Source organism: Eptatretus burgeri, chromosome 3 (assembly GCF_056783735.1).
Source record: "Eptatretus burgeri isolate ZD-2024b chromosome 3, Ebu_testis_v1, whole genome shotgun sequence".
NCBI lineage: Eukaryota > Metazoa > Chordata > Myxini > Myxiniformes > Myxinidae > Eptatretus > Eptatretus burgeri.
Genome location: NC_140963.1, coordinates 142,682,045 through 142,701,162, shown reverse-complemented (window position 1 = coordinate 142,701,162; position 19,118 = coordinate 142,682,045). Strand labels below are relative to the sequence as shown.

The following is a 19,118-nucleotide window of genomic DNA, read 5'->3' as shown; positions in this document are numbered from 1 at the left end:
CATTATTACCTGTACAATGGCACCATTCGTATTACTGTACGACGGCAAAATCTCCTTGGAATAAAGCGATGCGGACGGAGAAACTCTGCTCCCTTTTAAATACAGTATAGATTACTAGCAAATGTCCTGGGTGTTGTCGGGTCTACATTTTGTGGGGGTCGAAATACTTCCCTACACCAACGAAGGAATGGGTCGGGGATCATTTAATACCATCTTTAACATCGATACAAAGGCTTAGGTGCAATAGCTCAATTTTAAAAAAACAAAAATTCAAAAAAAAAATCCAACCTTTTTTTTCTTCAAAATATTGCTTTTCGCCTAAAACACTCGCCGGTGCTCATTGATGAACCTCTGAAAGTTTGACGAAGATCCGTTCAGCCATCTCTGAGAAAAATGGCGACGCATACACGGACACACAGACAAACGGCTCTCTTATAATCTAGATACGAACACACCTGGAAGGACGAACGATGTAACCAATGATTTCTAATTTTTCTTATTTTTGTTTCATTTACCAGCGGATTGAAATCAATTTTAAAAGTGTTCCTGAAAATCCCGTTTGTTGGCCTGACAGCACACTCATCCATTCCGGCACTGATAAGACCCAGATAAGAATGTGAGGCCATCGTGTGCACACCGAGGCAGAAAATGGACAAAAGAGTTTGTCAAGTAACAATTTCTAGAACTCAGGTGCAGAACAACAAGAATCAATGATGTCCTCGGACTTCATCACATTGACTTTAAACAAGTTTGTCAAGCGGTTGTCGTCCCGTGGAGCTTAGGTAAACTCAAACTGCAGATCAAATAATTCCCCCGATGTTCTTTAACACTGCGCTACGAAGATACTGAAATTGATTGGGTTATTTATTATCATTTAATGAAATGAGCATAGTTACAAGGAGGTATACAAGGATTTACAATGGTATGTCTGGGTATCACTGCCTATTACTGTTGAAAAGCTGTTCTACACTTATGTTGTCCACACCTTTCCTTCTCTTAAACATCTCAATCATATCCTCTCCTAATCACCTTCTTTTAGTTTTACCTGTAACTACCTGGCACTGTGCCATCTACTTAACCCCCATACCGAAAGCCACCCCCCAGATCCTTCTTCTGTGTGACACACTCTAAGAGTGTCCCTTGTATCATGCAATCTCTACTTTCATTTTCCTTACCCATTCCCAGCACCTTTGGCTTGTTTAAGTTAAACTTCATCGACCAAAAGCCCGATCTATTAAAGTATCTAGACTTTCCTTAATTTGATTACCACCCTCTCTGTTATCTACCTTACCTTGAAGCTTTGTCCCTATATCTGCAAGTTTGGAAAAACCCGAATGTTCACCCCAGTTTAAATCATTGATGGAAATCATGAATAATCATTGACCTAGTCCCGATGCCTTAGGTATCCCACTACTTACATCCTCCAAACAAAACATCGTTCCACTCACAACCACTATGAGTTTCCTATGACTAATCCAGTTAAATTACTCTACCAGTCAATCCACAAGCCCTCACGTTCTGTAAGTCTAGATGTAATTAGAACTCCGACCCCCCCCTCCTTTTAGGTTTATATTGATCTATCTGGTTCCCAACCGATCCATAATTAAGTGTTCAAAATCTTCCCCACAACTGAAACATCACACGTATCTGCTCCGTTAACATCAGGGCAGATGTAAGTGTGACGTTAATCCATAATATTTGTTCACCTAACTACGTACACTGACGTAAACTGGGTATCATCTGAAATATTCCCTGCAATTTATGAATATCATTGTTAGGATGTAACATTCCTCAGCACACTCGATTGAAGGGATTATCAAAATTCATTTCTAAAGATGCTTTCCACATGTTCATAGGGAATGCTGTTGTCCCACCTGCGGTACCACACCTGTACGCAGACTGGAAACGCCAAAGCATCGTAAGTGAAGTCACGTCTTCAATCAAATTACACTTCAACATCACCTGAAACACGCTTAGAGAAGAGTGTTCCAAAACGTCAGTGATTCTTCATTCCGTAAGCACTCCGTTGTTGTGAGCCATTGTTGGGCACACAAGAAGATTTTAGGGCCCGTTTAGGGTGCGCCGGCCTGTACCCTCTACGTGTTCAAGCCGCAAAGTGTGAACTCGTAACAAGGTGCTTTGCCATCCCACAAGGCTAGTGAACCGTTATTGCTCGCTGTTCGTGCTCAACAAAATTATTTCTAAATCGATAAAAAGAAGATCTTTATGTGACATATGGCATCCTATAAACATCAAAGCAATCATAATTACTGCGTGCGGACATTAAACGATGCCCCTTGTGCAACAAATGGGTGGACCGGCCGCACACTGCGTGCAGGAAATTCTCGAGCATCTGGAAAATTCAAGCTCCAGATCTGTAAGGGTATCACTGGCCTGGTTCAACAAAAATGCTGCCTCCCCTGGTTAGCTGGTTCCCAATGAGGATCTCCTGGTGACCGAGTTCTACATGTAAATACCAATGAGCTAGTTCTATATGTAAATACCGAATGGTGACATGGTTTTTATTATTATTATTATTATTATTATTATTATTATTATTAAATGTAAATACGAGTTATTAAAATGTGTAGTGTTATGATCTAAGAGGTAATGCTGGTGTTGGCTTAACGGTGAAGAATTTTAGTGTCTTGAGAATGAGCCCCTGCCCCGACCGTTGAAATAACACCAGGTGGGTTGACTCGGCTCCCTCATCCTTCTGAGGCCTGCAAAATGAGTATCAGCTTACTGGTAACAGGGGGCACTGCACCAGCGACACAGCTGTGCTTCCACAAGATGCAACCAACCAGCAGCCGCAGGCTGCAGATAAAACAACATCGAAGGGGTGCAGCATTGTGGAGAATATAGTTGATTGTCATCTTATGAACTTGCAATTGGTCACTGGCTTGACACCAATTCAAATTTAAATTACGGACCTGAGGCATCAAAAAGCTTGTATGTACAGTGTTCCAAAAACACCTGGACAACGTTGGTTGTTAATATATTTAGTACCAAAAATGATGCAATTATATATATATATATATATATATATATATATATATATATATATATATATATATATATATTGTTACGGATTTCAGAATCCGATCCGCCGAATGCATGCAAACATCCGGGTCCTCAGATAGTTATTTCCCTAAATGCATGTCCAGGATAGACCCATCCCCATGGCTGGTGGGGTTCTAAATGTGATGCGTTGAGAAGGGTAAAGAATAGATTCCCTCTCTTATGAAAAGCTCCTTTTTTCTTTACGACAGACACATTCACGCACGTGAGATAGCGTTAGCCCAACGGACGCCGACACCCGCCTTTTTTCCATCGACGTTTGACACACCGTTCAGCAGCTCTATGGACGCTAACTGGCTCTTTTTCATATCCGGCTGAACATTGAGGTGATAATTGTTGTTGATGTTTTATGAGCGCTTCACGTTTTCGCTCGGTAATTCTGACAAATGGCTGCTTTCTGACATTCGTCTAGCACCATAGGCATGGCGTTGTGGGCCAGGAGTGATTGCGGGACAGGCGGGTCGTCACAGCAACGATTCACTAATGGGGCGGGGTGGATTTGGCTGGAGTCTGTGTTCGTCCAGAAGGGCCGCCTATAAAAAGAGGACGAGAGGTCCATCCTTGGTGGATCAGTCGACGAGTCAGTTTGTGAGTCAGTTGGCATTAGTGAGTCGGTAACAGTCAGACGATTTTACCAGTCAGCGAGTCGGTGTCAGTAGAAGGCTTTTCTCGTCAGTCAGCACCAGTAAGTTGGTGACAGCCTCAGCATCTCACAGCACCTCAGCACTTCGCAATGCCTCACAGCTCCTAACAGCTGTCCGTCGGTTGTGGCTCCTGGTGGCTCCTGGCAGTGGGTGATGCTCGAACCGTTAATGCTCCTTCTCCTTTAGTCCTGCTCTTGGCGTGCCTGATTCTTGGGGGTGACGTCGATTGGCATTCAAGCCTGTACGCGAGTGGGTACACGGAAAGGCTGGGCGCTGGCAACGGACAAGGCAAGCTCACACATTTGAGGACGTTTTTATTTGAAGTACGACTTCTGTTTGGTGAGCGAGACGATTCCTCTTCCCCCCTGAATGATCTGCTGGGTACCCTTGTCTGTGTTTAATTGTTAAGTGAGTCAATCCAAGATAAGCATCCGCTCTTTGTGTCTTTTTCTATCAGTGCCTGATTAATTATTTATTTGCTTGCAATTATTTTGATTGATTTTAATTAACTTATCTTTACCACAAGGAAATAAAAAGTTCTTTTTATTTATTTATTTTCTTATTAATAAATTGCTTTGTTGACGTTCCAACCTGTCCGTACTTGTTCTTTCCTTACACTGATCCAGCATAGTCTGAACCTCGATAGACTGGGAGGTAATTACCACACAAATTGACCTGTAGTAGTCGGCACGCACCAGCGGTTAAAATGCTTGGCCGCCCTAATTAAGATCTAATCAAGATAAGATTGGTGCTTTGCCGAGGGCGTGCTCCCCGTTCAGGAAACCATGTGACCTCGAGTTAAACGGCATAATTATAAGGTTGGACACTGGAACTCGTGGTTCTAAAACAACCCACCGCACCACAAAGTTAATCGTGAGCGGTGGCCCCAGGTCCGGCTCTTCCGAGAACAAACGGGGATTAAACCCCCTCATAATACACTCGGTACCCGTGGCCGTAACAATATATATATATATATATATATATATATATATATATATATATATATATATATATATATATATATATATATCTCAAACAAACAGTTTGAAATGGAGCACCTCGCCGCCATTAGAGCATTTACATTGCATGAGATGCGGCAATAAATATGAATAATTGCTCCCAGATTTCCGCTTCGATGACAGAAGATGCCATTTGCATTTTTTCCGCCTCCATGCCTAGCTCGTTTAGAATCCTGTGCGGGCATGGGTGACTGGCTTGTGGTGTGAATGTAGAAATGTCAACTGGAGTTTCATCTTATTTTCGTCAGTTTATTATCTGTACGATTAAAACAGAGTTGAGCGTGAACATGTGCATGATTAACCAGTTCATAATCGTACACAAGAGCTGTCAAAATAAGCAGTAACTTCAAAGGCTGACAGCCCTTTTATAATAAATTCCACAACGAAAACCGCAGGAGCAAGACAGCAAGAAAGAATGTAAAATAAAGAAGAAAGAATAGAAAGTCCTGTTGCCCTCATCACTCCTGATATATTATTTGCCACTGCGTCATGGATGACGATGCATGCAAGAAGGATTATGCGCAACATTTTTCAGGCAAGAAAAGGTAGACAATAAGTTTGATACAGTGTTCCACTTGATGGAGAGAACACAAGGTGAAACCACATGGATGGAGAGTGCGACACAAGTTTGACCCTCCAAATGAGTTAAAACTCTTCTTTCCTTGGAAAGTGTTTTGAAATCTTGCTTCGAAATGAAAAGTGCAATAGAAGAGATTCATTGATTGACCCGATATAAGCGTGGACTGAGCATGAAGGAGATTCCATTTTCAGGATATACATGGATGTGGACAGCAGCCTGGGGTCGTCCCAATAGCTATTGCTGGTAGGGTCCTCGCTCAGGGAAGATCCTGAGAGTGTGCGCAAGGGAGCAGGGAGAAGTTGTAGAGGAGGAGCCAAATGTGTGATCGAGAAGCCAGGAGACAGAGTTCAGGAACCAGAGAGGGCTTGATTGAGCCTGAAGGAATGGGATGGTGGTTTGCTGTTGAGCTTCAAGCAGTGGCTTTCATGATGGCTGTTGTCAACCTGTGCACAGAACCCTGCACCCCTGAACGAGTTAGACGATGGAGGCCAACCCCTCAGTCCTGTCCAATGCGATAAAACTGTTAAAAAAAAAAAAAACTTCTATTTTCTCCGTGCCATCTCCCTTCATGCTGCCCAGAAAACTGTGCACCTGACAAACTGAGAAAGCTCTTTTTTCTTGAGGCCAAAATCATTCTCATTCCTTTTTTGTTGTCCCCATGTTTGTGCTATACGTTTAAAGTTATTTATTCAAGGCTTCATTGAAATTAATTATGTGAGAGGCGGTGTATTATTGCCTTTCCGATTTTATTTTATTTTTCACCAGAACTGGTGACATATGTGTTCACGTCATGAAAGCCCGCTTGTTCTCGGTTCTGCATCAGGAAAGGAAGCACCATTTTCAGGAAATTTAGCCGGTGATCTGTGTGGCCGTGTCATGATTGTATAATTACCATAAACATGTTGCATAGAAACTATATTTTTTTTAAACGACATCCGTTACTTCACCTTTTTGTGCAATCTGCTTTCATTAAACCACTCGCCACTTTGACTGAGATATATGTAACACTAGAAGGACACTCGGTAGAGCGCATACCTCCGCCACGTAATGTCTGATTCATGAGAACATATCGGGCCCAATACATGTTTGAAATATCATGATTTACACCACGATATCGTTTTTGGCCCAATCCCTCAATGGTGAAGAATCACTTTAAAAATTAAATAACTCTCGTATCCAGATCTGGATTTGAATCTTCACCGGAATCGAATCAATTCGTCCTTGTGTCACACACCCAACTTGTCCACCAGGTTTCATCCGAATCCGTCCACAACTTTTTGAGATTTCCTGCACACAGTCAGACAAACAGACAGACAGAGAGGGGTGAAAACATAGCCTCCTTCACCTTCAGTGGCAGGGGTAAAAAAACTAAATATGTTGTATATCCGGTGTGTGTGTGTGTGTGTGTGTGTGTGTGTGTGTGTGTGTGTGTGTGTGTGTGTGTGTGTGTGTGTGTGTGTGTGTGTGTGTGTGTGTGTATGATGTATATCCGGTGTGTGTGTGTGTGTGTGTGTGTATGATGTATATCCGGTGTGTGTGTGTGTGTGTGTGTGTATGTGTGTTGTATATCCGGTGTGTGTGTGTATGTATGTATGTATGTATGTATGTATGTGTGTTGTATATCCGGTGTGTGTGTGTGTGTGTGTGTGTGTGTGTGTTGTATATCCAGTGTGTGTGTGTGTGTGTGTGTGTGTGTGTTGTATATCCAGTGTGTGTGTGTGTGTGTTGTATATCCGGTGTGTGTGTGTGTTGTATATCCGGTGTGTGTGTGAGTGTGTGTGTATGTATGTGTGTTGTATATCCGGTGTGTGTGTGTGTTGTATATCCGGTGTGTGTATGTTGTATATCCAGTGTGTGTGTGTGTGTGTGTGTGTTTGTGTGTGTGTGTGTGTGTTGTATATCCAGTGTGTGTGTGTTGTATATCCGGTGTGTGTGTGTGTGTGTTGTATGTATGTATGTGTATATATGTATGTGTATGTGTATGTATGTATGTATGTTGTATATTCGGTGTGTGTGTATGTCTGTATGTCTGTATGTGTGTTGTATATATGTGTGTTGTATATCGTGTGTGTGTGTGTGTGTGTGTATGTTGTATATCGTGTGTGTGTGTATATGTGTGTGTGTGTGTGTGTGTGTGTGTGTGTAATATGCTGAGTTTAAATTTTATCATAAGCACCAAAGGCTGAACTAATTAATGCCCTGTGAGATGAGTACTGCCCTCGGTAAGTCGGACGTGACAAGGTTGTTATATGACACTGTAACTGAAGTAGTTCTTTGTTGAAGTAGAGGTGGTGAGTTATCTGTTTGCAAGTACTAGCTATACTGAGATTTACTCGTCTAAAAATACATCAAAGGCTAAAACAATGCTCTGTAATACGGACGCTCCGACCCATGCTAGTTGTACATTGGGAAGACTTGGTGAGTTGTTTGGTAAAGACCACTACTCGCTCCACTCATTGCAGAATCTTACATCGAAGTGATTTTTAATAATTACTACCTTCTTTGTTCAAGTCAGGGTGATTTTAATGATTCCTCTGTGCTTGGGTCGTTTTAAGTAAGTATCTGAGTTGTTGAAAACTTCTAATAATGAGACTCACAATAGTCGAAGAAACACCAAAAAAGATGTGTGTTTCAATTATTCATTCCTGCTTATGTAGTTTGAGGTAAGTATTCACTGGCTGATGTACTTTATCGGAATGCTCCCTGTTTAGGAAAGTATCACTGGCTGATGTACTTTATTGGAATGCTCCCTGTTTAGGAAAGTATCACTGGCTGATGTACTTTATTGGAATGCTCCCTGTTTAGGAAAGTATCACTGGCTGATGTACTTTATTGGAATGCTCCCTGTTTAGATAAGTATCACTGGCTGATGTACTTTATTGGAATGCTCCCTGTTTAGGTAAGTATCACTGGCTGATGTACTTTATTGGAATGCTCCCTGTTTAGATAAGTATCACTGGCTGATGTACTTTATTGGAATGCTCCCTGTTTAGGAAAGTATCACTGGCTGATGTACTTTATTGGAATGCTCCCTGTTTAGATAAGTATCACTGGCTGATGTACTTTGTTGGAATGCTCCCTGTTTAGGTAAGTATCACTGGCTGATGTACTTTGTAGGAATGCTCCCTGTTTAGGTAAGTATCACTGGCTGATGTACTTTATAGGAATGCTCCCTGTTTAGATAAGTATCACTGGCTGATGTACTTTATCGGAATGCTCCCTGTTTAGGTAAGTATCACTGGCTGATGTACTTTATTGGAATGCTCCCTGTTTAGATAAGTATCACTGGCTGATGTACTTTATTGGAATGCTCCCTGTTTAGGAAAGTATCACTAGCTGATGTACTTTATTGGAATGCTCCCTGTTTAGATAAGTATCACTGGCTGATGTACTTTGTAGGAATGCTCCCTGTTTAGGTAAGTATCACTGGCTGATGTACTTTATCGGAATGCTCCCTGTTTAGGTAAGTATCACTGGCTGATGTACTTTATCGGAATGCTCCCTGTTTAGGTAAGTATCACTGGCTGATGTACTTTATTGGAATGCTCCCTGTTTAGATAAGTATCACTGGCTGATGTACTTTGTAGGAATGCTCCCTGTTTAGGTAAGTATCACTGGCTGATGTACTTTATCGGAATGCTCCCTGTTTAGGTAAGTATCACTGGCTGATGTACTTTATTGGAATGCTCCCTGTTTAGGTAAGTATCACTGGCTGATGTACTTTATTGGAATGCTCCCTGTTTAGGAAAGTATCACTGGCTGATGTACTTTGTTGGAATGCTCCCTGTTTAGGAAAGTATCACTGGCTGATGTACTTTGTTGGAATGCTCCCTGTTTGGGAAAGTATCACTGGCTGATGTACTTTATTGGAATGCTCCCTGTTTAGGTAAGTATCACTGGCTGATGTACTTTATTGGAATGCTCCCTGTTTAGGAAAGTATCACTGGCTGATGTACTTTATCGGAATGCTCCCTGTTTAGGTAAGTATCACTGGCTGATGTACTTTGTTGGAATGCTCCCTGTTTAGGTAAGTATCACTGGCTGATGTACTTTATCGGAATGCTCCCTGTTTAGGTAAGTATCACTGGCTGATGTACTTTATTGGAATGCTCCCTGTTTAGGTAAGTATCACTGGCTGATGTACTTTATTGGAATGCTCCCTGTTTAGGAAAGTATCACTGGCTGATGTACTTTGTTGGAATGCTCCCTGTTTAGGAAAGTATCACTGGCTGATGTACTTTGTTGGAATGCTCCCTGTTTGGGAAAGTATCACTGGCTGATGTACTTTATTGGAATGCTCCCTGTTTAGGTAAGTATCACTGGCTGATGTACTTTATTGGAATGCTCCCTGTTTAGGAAAGTATCACTGGCTGATGTACTTTATCGGAATGCTCCCTGTTTAGGTAAGTATCACTGGCTGATGTACTTTGTTGGAATGCTTCCTGTTTAGGTAAGTATCACTGGCTGATGTACTTTGTTGGAATGCTCCCTGTTTAGGTAAGTATCACTGGCTGATGTACTTTATTGGAATGCTCCCTGTTTAGGTAAGTATCACTGGCTGATGTACTTTATTGGAATGCTCCCTGTTTCGGTAAGTATCACTGGCTGATGTACTTTGTTGGAATGCTTCCTGTTTAGGTAAGTATCACTGGCTGATGTACTTTATAGGAATGCTCCCTGTTTCGGTAAGTATCACTGGCTGATGTACTTTATAGGAATGCTCCCTGTTTCGGTAAGTATCACTGGCTGATGTACTTTATAGGAATGCTCCCTGTTTAGGTAAGTATCACTGGCTGATGTACTTTGTTGGAATGCTTCCTGTTTAGGTAAGTATCACTGGCTGATGTACTTTGTGGGAATGCTCCCTGTTTAGGTAAGTATCACTGGCTGATGTACTATTGGAATGCTCCCTGTTTAGGAAAGTATCACTGACTGATGTACTTTATCGGAATGCTCCCTGTTTCGGTATCACTGGCTGATGTACTTTGTTGGAATGCTCCCTGTTTAGGTAAGTATCACTGGCTGATGTACTTTGTTGGAATGCTCCCTGTTTAGGTAAGTATCACTGGCTGATGTACTTTATTGGAATGCTCCCTGTTTAGGTAAGTATCACTGGCTGATGTACTTTGTTGGAATGCTCCCTGTTTAGGTAAGTATCACTGGCTGATGTACTTTGTTGGAATGCTTCCTGTTTAGGTAAGTATCACTGGCTGATGTACTTTATTGGAATGCTCCCTGTTTCGGTAAGTATCACTGGCTGATGTACTTTATTGGAATGCTCCCTGTTTAGATAAGTATCACTGGCTGATGTACTTTGTTGGAATGCTTCCTGTTTCGGTAAGTATCACTGGCTGATGTACTTTATTGGAATGCTCCCTGTTTAGGAAAGTATCACTGGCTGATGTACTTTGTTGGAATGCTTCCTGTTTAGGTAAGTATCACTGGCTGATGTACTTTGTTGGAATGCTCCCTGTTTAGGTAAGTATCACTGGCTGATGTACTTTGTTGGAATGCTCCCTGTTTAGGTAAGTATCACTGGCTGATGTACTTTATCGGAATGCTCCCTGTTTAGGTAAGTATCACTGGCTGATGTACTTTGTTGGAATGCTTCCTGTTTAGGTAAGTATCACTGGCTGATGTACTTTATTGGAATGCTCCCTGTTTAGGTAAGTATCACCGGCTGATGTACTTTGTTGGAATGCTCCCTGTTTAGGTAAGTATCACTGGCTGATGTACTTTATTGGAATGCTCCCTGTTTAGGAAAGTATCACTGGCTGATGTACTTTATTGGAATGCTCCCTGTTTAGATAAGTATCACTGGCTGATGTACTTTATTGGAATGCTCCCTGTTTAGGTAAGTATCACTGGCTGATGTACTTTATTGGAATGCTCCCTGTTTAGATAAGTATCACTGGCTGATGTACTTTATTGGAATGCTCCCTGTTTAGGAAAGTATCACTGGCTGATGTACTTTATTGGAATGCTCCCTGTTTAGATAAGTATCACTGGCTGATGTACTTTGTTGGAATGCTCCCTGTTTAGGTAAGTATCACTGGCTGATGTACTTTGTAGGAATGCTCCCTGTTTAGGTAAGTATCACTGGCTGATGTACTTTATAGGAATGCTCCCTGTTTAGGTAAGTATCACTGGCTGATGTACTTTATCGGAATGCTCCCTGTTTAGGAAAGTATCACTGGCTGATGTACTTTGTTGGAATGCTCCCTGTTTAGGAAAGTATCACTGGCTGATGTACTTTATTGGAATGCTCCCTGTTTAGGTAAGTATCACTGGCTGATGTACTTTATTGGAATGCTCCCTGTTTAGGAAAGTATCACTGGCTGATGTACTTTATTGGAATGCTCCCTGTTTAGATAAGTATCACTGGCTGATGTACTTTATTGGAATGCTCCCTGTTTAGGTAAGTATCACTGGCTGATGTACTTTATTGGAATGCTCCCTGTTTAGATAAGTATCACTGGCTGATGTACTTTATTGGAATGCTCCCTGTTTAGGAAAGTATCACTGGCTGATGTACTTTATTGGAATGCTCCCTGTTTAGATAAGTATCACTGGCTGATGTACTTTGTTGGAATGCTCCCTGTTTAGGTAAGTATCACTGGCTGATGTACTTTGTAGGAATGCTCCCTGTTTAGGTAAGTATCACTGGCTGATGTACTTTATAGGAATGCTCCCTGTTTAGATAAGTATCACTGGCTGATGTACTTTATCGGAATGCTCCCTGTTTAGGTAAGTATCACTGGCTGATGTACTTTATTGGAATGCTCCCTGTTTAGATAAGTATCACTGGCTGATGTACTTTATTGGAATGCTCCCTGTTTAGGAAAGTATCACTAGCTGATGTACTTTATTGGAATGCTCCCTGTTTAGATAAGTATCACTGGCTGATGTACTTTGTAGGAATGCTCCCTGTTTAGGTAAGTATCACTGGCTGATGTACTTTATCGGAATGCTCCCTGTTTAGGTAAGTATCACTGGCTGATGTACTTTATCGGAATGCTCCCTGTTTAGGTAAGTATCACTGGCTGATGTACTTTATTGGAATGCTCCCTGTTTAGATAAGTATCACTGGCTGATGTACTTTGTAGGAATGCTCCCTGTTTAGGTAAGTATCACTGGCTGATGTACTTTATCGGAATGCTCCCTGTTTAGGTAAGTATCACTGGCTGATGTACTTTATTGGAATGCTCCCTGTTTAGGTAAGTATCACTGGCTGATGTACTTTATTGGAATGCTCCCTGTTTAGGAAAGTATCACTGGCTGATGTACTTTGTTGGAATGCTCCCTGTTTAGGAAAGTATCACTGGCTGATGTACTTTGTTGGAATGCTCCCTGTTTGGGAAAGTATCACTGGCTGATGTACTTTATTGGAATGCTCCCTGTTTAGGTAAGTATCACTGGCTGATGTACTTTATTGGAATGCTCCCTGTTTAGGAAAGTATCACTGGCTGATGTACTTTATCGGAATGCTCCCTGTTTAGGTAAGTATCACTGGCTGATGTACTTTGTTGGAATGCTCCCTGTTTAGGTAAGTATCACTGGCTGATGTACTTTATCGGAATGCTCCCTGTTTAGGTAAGTATCACTGGCTGATGTACTTTATTGGAATGCTCCCTGTTTAGGTAAGTATCACTGGCTGATGTACTTTATTGGAATGCTCCCTGTTTAGGAAAGTATCACTGGCTGATGTACTTTGTTGGAATGCTCCCTGTTTAGGAAAGTATCACTGGCTGATGTACTTTGTTGGAATGCTCCCTGTTTGGGAAAGTATCACTGGCTGATGTACTTTATTGGAATGCTCCCTGTTTAGGTAAGTATCACTGGCTGATGTACTTTATTGGAATGCTCCCTGTTTAGGAAAGTATCACTGGCTGATGTACTTTATCGGAATGCTCCCTGTTTAGGTAAGTATCACTGGCTGATGTACTTTGTTGGAATGCTTCCTGTTTAGGTAAGTATCACTGGCTGATGTACTTTGTTGGAATGCTCCCTGTTTAGGTAAGTATCACTGGCTGATGTACTTTATTGGAATGCTCCCTGTTTAGGTAAGTATCACTGGCTGATGTACTTTATTGGAATGCTCCCTGTTTCGGTAAGTATCACTGGCTGATGTACTTTGTTGGAATGCTTCCTGTTTAGGTAAGTATCACTGGCTGATGTACTTTATTGGAATGCTCCCTGTTTAGGTAAGTATCACTGGCTGATGTACTTTATAGGAATGCTCCCTGTTTAGGTAAGTATCACTGGCTGATGTACTTTATAGGAATGCTCCCTGTTTAGGTAAGTATCACTGGCTGATGTACTTTGTTGGAATGCTCCCTGTTTCGGTAAGTATCACTGGCTGATGTACTTTATAGGAATGCTCCCTGTTTAGGTAAGTATCACTGGCTGATGTACTTTGTGGGAATGCTCCCTGTTTAGGTAAGTATCACTGGCTGATGTACTTTATAGGAATGCTCCCTGTTTAGGTAAGTATCACTGGCTGATGTACTTTATCGGAATGCTCCCTGTTTCGGTAAGTATCACTGGCTGATGTACTTTATAGGAATGCTCCCTGTTTCGGTAAGTATCACTGGCTGATGTACTTTATAGGAATGCTCCCTGTTTAGGTAAGTATCACTGGCTGATGTACTTTATCGGAATGCTCCCTGTTTAGGTAAGTATCACTGGCTGATGTACTTTATCGGAATGCTCCCTGTTTCGGTAAGTATCACTGGCTGATGTACTTTATAGGAATGCTCCCTGTTTCGGTAAGTATCACTGGCTGATGTACTTTGTAGGAATGCTCCCTGTTTAGGTAAGTATCACTGGCTGATGTACTTTATCGGAATGCTCCCTGTTTAGGTAAGTATCACTGGCTGATGTACTTTATCGGAATGCTCCCTGTTTAGGTAAGTATCACTGGCTGTGTTTAAGCATCACTTTCTTCCTTTCCTCGGTTTACGAATCGTGCACTGACTTGTGTACGTACTTCGTTGTCGTTAAAAATCGCTGACAGTGAGATTGCATGCTTTTTAAAAAAAATGACTTCTACCTGTTTAGTTAGTTCAAGATATTACTCACTGAAATGTGTTTCATGATTAGTACCAGAATTACCGAGTTATATTTTTAAATATCACACCGTGATGTGTTTATAATTATATGATTGTGTTTTTACAGGTAGGAATGACTGACTCGGTGAGGTGTTCATGATTACTATTTGCCAAGTTAGCATTATTATCGGTAAGTACCAAACGATGGCGAAGATACACGTGATTGGCACATAATGTGTGATGCAGAGAAGGCTTGGCGTGATGCTGCTGTATTCGTTGTACAGTAGGTGTACATAATGGCATGTATCTCCGCCATTTTGCTTTCTTCGGTTCAGTGTCTGGCCCCAAAGTACCGCCCGAGCCGGTCGCGCCACTGGGTGAGGTCAAGGGTTCTGCAGGTCAGCCTTCCGTGCCATAAGTGCGTCCAATCGAACAGAAAACGTGTCCCCTGCATGACCCCGGTGCATGCTCCGGCGCGTTCTCTATCATCCGGACAGCTCTGCAGAGACGGCGATAAGGGCGGCGAGAGACCGCTCTCCCCACCCGGCCTCGCAATGACACCCTAATGGCCGACAAAGGAGGACCGGGCGAACGGTGGACTTTCACCGCAGAGATTTTCTGAGGTCCGCTCACGCCGTGCACTTCGCAGAGACCCGTCGGAACCGACGGGGACCCAACGGCCACGCCTTGCTGTTGCCATGAGAAAAGGACAAAGGCTGGCCAACGGATGACCCCTGTCCCTTGTCTAGGCCAGTCTGGCGATAGGAACGTCAAACCAGGGGTGGCACTAACATTATAAATATGTACAACACGTAGAGAGTTATATGTACATTGGAAGACGAAAGGCTTTGTGATAGACGATGTGTACCGAGGAAAATACTCTTTAGAATTGGTGAGTCTGGACGTGGACACTGCGAGGCTTCCGTGGCCAAGGTGGACAATTCGCTGTCCGACATGTTTGTTCGTAATTAATTTTGCGTCCGACGCAATGAATGCACCCTTACAAATTCTTTGTACATGGCCTCAACCAAATGTCCGTAACGTAGTGGACACGAAGGAAAACCTTGCAGAAATGTCTGTCGAGAAAGAGCGATGAGCCTGATGTTCAGTTCTCTCTCTCTGGCACGTAGTCATCTCAACATTTGCAAAACGTCACATACCTTTTGGGCTATTTACCTGGACATTACATTACAGGTACTTTAGTCGGTGAGAATGACATGAAAAACTCGTTACAAATGGCACGGATTAATAACCTTTCCGCACGTTCCGTGATTTCTGTTCATTAAACACATGATCGATACCTTCGGATGGAATTGAATTATATACAAGAGGTAGTTTATTAATAATAATCAGGGCTGCAGGTCACCAGGTAGCTGGAGTCGTGGACTCGGAGCCAGGTGAGCGCGTTTGGTTACCTTCGTGTGTTATTGCCGGAAATCATTTTGTAAGATTTGTGGCTCGCGTGGAGACTTATTATGGGAATGAAATAATTGTGAAAAATATGAAAGTATATAAAGGAGTGAGAGAATGTGTAAAATGATATTGACAGGTCATTAAACGCTCGTATTTAGCATTCAATGCACACAATCCAGAGGTCGGAAAGGTTCCTCATTTCATCAGATGCTTTGTGCCTCCAACACAAACGGATAAATATTTAAATTATAAAATTATAACACAAAATATTTCATCAAAACTGTAACTGATTCGACATTTATCGGTCAAAACAATCATGTAAAGGATCGTCGGTAATTATATAGTGCATCAGTATGTGTACGTACCTTATAAATACGAAGGAGCACGCGCGTTGTGTACATTGTGGCGCATTTAATGAGCAAGTAGAAATAAAAAATGGAGGGTCGTTTAAAATGAAAGTTTAACGTTGTTTTTACAAAGGTTCAACAAATCAAAATTTTTCCGTTCCCTCGATGTTATGTGCATTATGGAGGTATATTTACACACAGGGCATGAACTTATTGATCACACGACGACTCACTCGATGAGGGTGACGCGAAGTTTCGTCGTCTTGTGCTGGGGGTGCCTCACACCAAGACAGGTCTTGACCCAAGACATTGCGAACCCGGTTTTGCAAAATGATACCAACAAGGCAAAAAGGTTGAAATCGGTTTATTCCCATGATCACGTGTGCACAACATCACAGCTTTACCCAATGATCACACACACACACAAGGTGTACGCACGTGTACACACAAACATTATATATTATATATATATAAATATATATGTATACATATATACACACACACACACAAATATATATATATATATATATATATATATATATATATATATATATTTATTACACTTACACTCACTCAGTCACACACTCGAGCGACAGGTTGGACAGACGAACCACGAAATGACATTCCTATTCCATGATCCCGGATCCTCACAAACGACCCAAACAGTTGAACTCTCCCATCCACTGGAAATACAACAAATATAAACCCAACGGATATAAAATAAGTTACACGAACATTATAATTTACATGATGCCTCGTAGAGGATAAGAGTTTAAAAAAAAGTAGATTTATTTACATGGAAATGTCGAACAATGAAACACACACATAATAGCAAGCCGTGTGATTGGGCGTTAACAGGCATCGAACACCTAACGACGATATCGCTCCTAAACGTCGATAAACAAGGAGACAAGAGCATGCACGACGCATCACCAAGTACAGTATCACCACCAGTGTGCAACAACAACAACAACAACAACAACACGACTCCAACCGTGAACACAAATGGCAGCGCATGGCGCGGCTCTCCGTACCGGTCGACCACCCCGCCGACGCGACATGAACACCCCAAAACGTGGGCGACGTGATCCAGGAGTTCAACACGAATGTGGGAGGTACTCGTACCCATTGCGATGCGAACCGCTGGAGATTCGGGCTCATGCACGGACTCGTGCGTATGTTACAGTCCAAAGGGTGCGCTGCCTCAGGCGGCACCCTGCGAGGCCGAAGCAGACGAGGCGCTGAGTTTGACCTTGGTGTTGGGCAGTTTGTGGTCCTTTTTCCACTTCATCCTGCGGTTCTGGAACCAGATCTTGATCTGCCTCTCGGTGAGACAGAGCACGTGCGCGATCTCGATGCGCCGCCGTCGGGTCAGGTAGCGGTTGAAGTGGAACTCCTTCTCGAGCTCCAGCACCTGCTGCCTCGTGTAGGCCGTGCGGGAGCGCTTTAACTCCCCGCCGTTGAAATTGGGATTCACTACGGAGGCATAAACACGCAGGGAGTGAGCCCCGTCGGCCTGAATCCGGACCCCGATCGGCCGCACTTCCCGCCGAATATTTTACAAGCGGCAGCTGCCGTGGCACGACTTAAAAGGCAACTTGTCGATTCGGGGCAACATCAATGGGTCGAATTGCAAATGCCACATGGCCGGTAACGCAATTGGTCCGCAATAAAAATTTATGGCGGGTGTAATTATCCGGCCACCACACAGGCCCGACATAAATCTGCCGAACGGCCCTTTGATGGGGCCCGCCCGCCTTTCTTTACGAGCGGACACGCCGCCTAGCTCGAGCGGTAGTAAATACAGCTTAACCTACCTGTACTAATATGGATCCTTTTCATCCACGGGTAGATGACCGGTTGCTTGGACACCCCTTCACCGTTCGGGATGGTCTCGCTCTGAGCACACCCAGACACCACCGAGTCGGTGCCGCCACGTGCATCCTTGATGGCGATCGGCCCGTTCGCGAACGGACCACGAGGCTCGACCGGCCCCCGCTCAAGGCTCGGGCCGCTCCGGCACTGCAGTCGCTCGCAGCTGTATCCAGGCCCATCACGGAACTCGTGGCCGGTCTCGAACATGGGCTGGTGGGGCGGGAACCCGACAGAAGCGCCTTGCTGGCCCCCATAATATTCGGGGCTCTGCTCGGGGATGTAGCTGTTCTGCGAATACTCTTCGCATGGAGGAAACTTAGGATCCACGTAGTTCGAGTTCATCAAGAAGGAACTCATGGCCATAAATTTCAGAAGCGGGAAAATACTAATTTTTCTCGCGTTTGTCGTTTTCTGCTAGCAAAGCCCTCCTCTACACGGGCAAAAGTGCAAAGTTGACTGGTCACGTGGCTCGACAGGACCAATCGTGCGGCGTGATTTGGCTCGAGACGAGGCAGGAAAGGATGACAAATGTACCGAAACTGCATGTAACAGCAGTACGAGCATGCTGGATTCGAACTTGTAACGGTGCCCGACATGAAAACAACAGACTGTGATATGCAGCTTCCGTACTTTTGAGTTGTACATCGTGTTGGAATATGCACAGATCAGGTATAGTACCGAACAACAGGGACTTTGGGAGAATTTCAAACGTGTGTGTGTGTGTGTGTGTGTGTGTGTGTATGTGTGTGTGTGTGTGTGTGTCTGTCTGTGTATGTATATATATATATATATATATATATATATATATATATATATATATATATATATATATAAATATATACATAAATGTACAGAAGGTAGCGCGTTACATTTAGATCATTGATTGGAAAGAGTGGGACATTAAAAAAACTCTTTAGAAATTACAAGGAATGTATTTCATAACCCCGATAAATGGACAAACTTTAATTTGAGTCGTTAGTTTATTCATGTATTTAAAAACACTTAAAATGTTTTTTTACGTTTTACAAGCAGAGTTAAAGGTTGGCCTCAAAAATCTGTAAAGGAGTTATGAAAGGGTCAAAGTTGTCATTGAAGGTAAAGTTCCAACG

General features: G+C 42.8%; 1 protein-coding gene and 2 long non-coding RNA genes across 4 annotated transcripts in view; 2 read left to right on the top strand and 1 right to left on the bottom strand.

Annotated features, from left to right (window-relative positions):
* The window catches only part of LOC147031188 (uncharacterized), a 109,551-nt gene extending 101,273 nt beyond the window's left edge, over positions 1–8,278 (top strand). Inside the window, exon 4 of one of the 2 annotated variants that reach the window (XR_015056720.1) lies at positions 8,036–8,278. This is a non-coding gene — a long non-coding RNA (uncharacterized LOC147031188). Of the gene's footprint in view, positions 1–3,911; positions 4,240–8,035 lie in introns of those variants that run through there. The other variant, XR_015056717.1, reaches the window with a different exon arrangement.
* Positions 8,279–17,322: 9,044 nt separating this feature from the next.
* On the bottom strand, positions 17,323–18,372 carry LOC147031187 (homeobox protein Hox-A4-like). The gene is made up of 2 exons (XM_085876003.1): positions 17,952–18,372; positions 17,323–17,610 (listed from the first exon to the last, which is right to left on the bottom strand). The coding sequence occupies exons 1-2, from the start codon at positions 18,370–18,372 to the stop codon at positions 17,339–17,341; spliced, it is 693 nt and encodes a 230-aa protein (XP_085732129.1). The 3' UTR covers positions 17,323–17,338.
* Positions 18,373–18,419: 47 nt separating this feature from the next.
* LOC147031186 (uncharacterized) overlaps positions 18,420–19,118 on the top strand; it is a 7,031-nt gene continuing 6,332 nt past the window's right edge. The window contains exon 1 of the long non-coding RNA XR_015056721.1: positions 18,420–18,678. This is a non-coding gene — a long non-coding RNA (uncharacterized LOC147031186). The remainder of the gene's footprint in view (positions 18,679–19,118) is intronic.

What these genes read in the sequence shown, in the direction of transcription:
- LOC147031187 (XM_085876003.1), bottom strand. Translation starts at nt 18,372, where the DNA reads ATGGCCATGAGTTCCTTCTTGATGAACTCGAACTACGTGGATCCTAAG. An exon ending in AAGGATCCATATTAGTACAG is followed by an intron (nt 17,611 to 17,951) that starts GTAGGTTAAGCT and finishes ATGCCTCCGTAG; the next exon opens with TGAATCCCAATTTCAACGGC.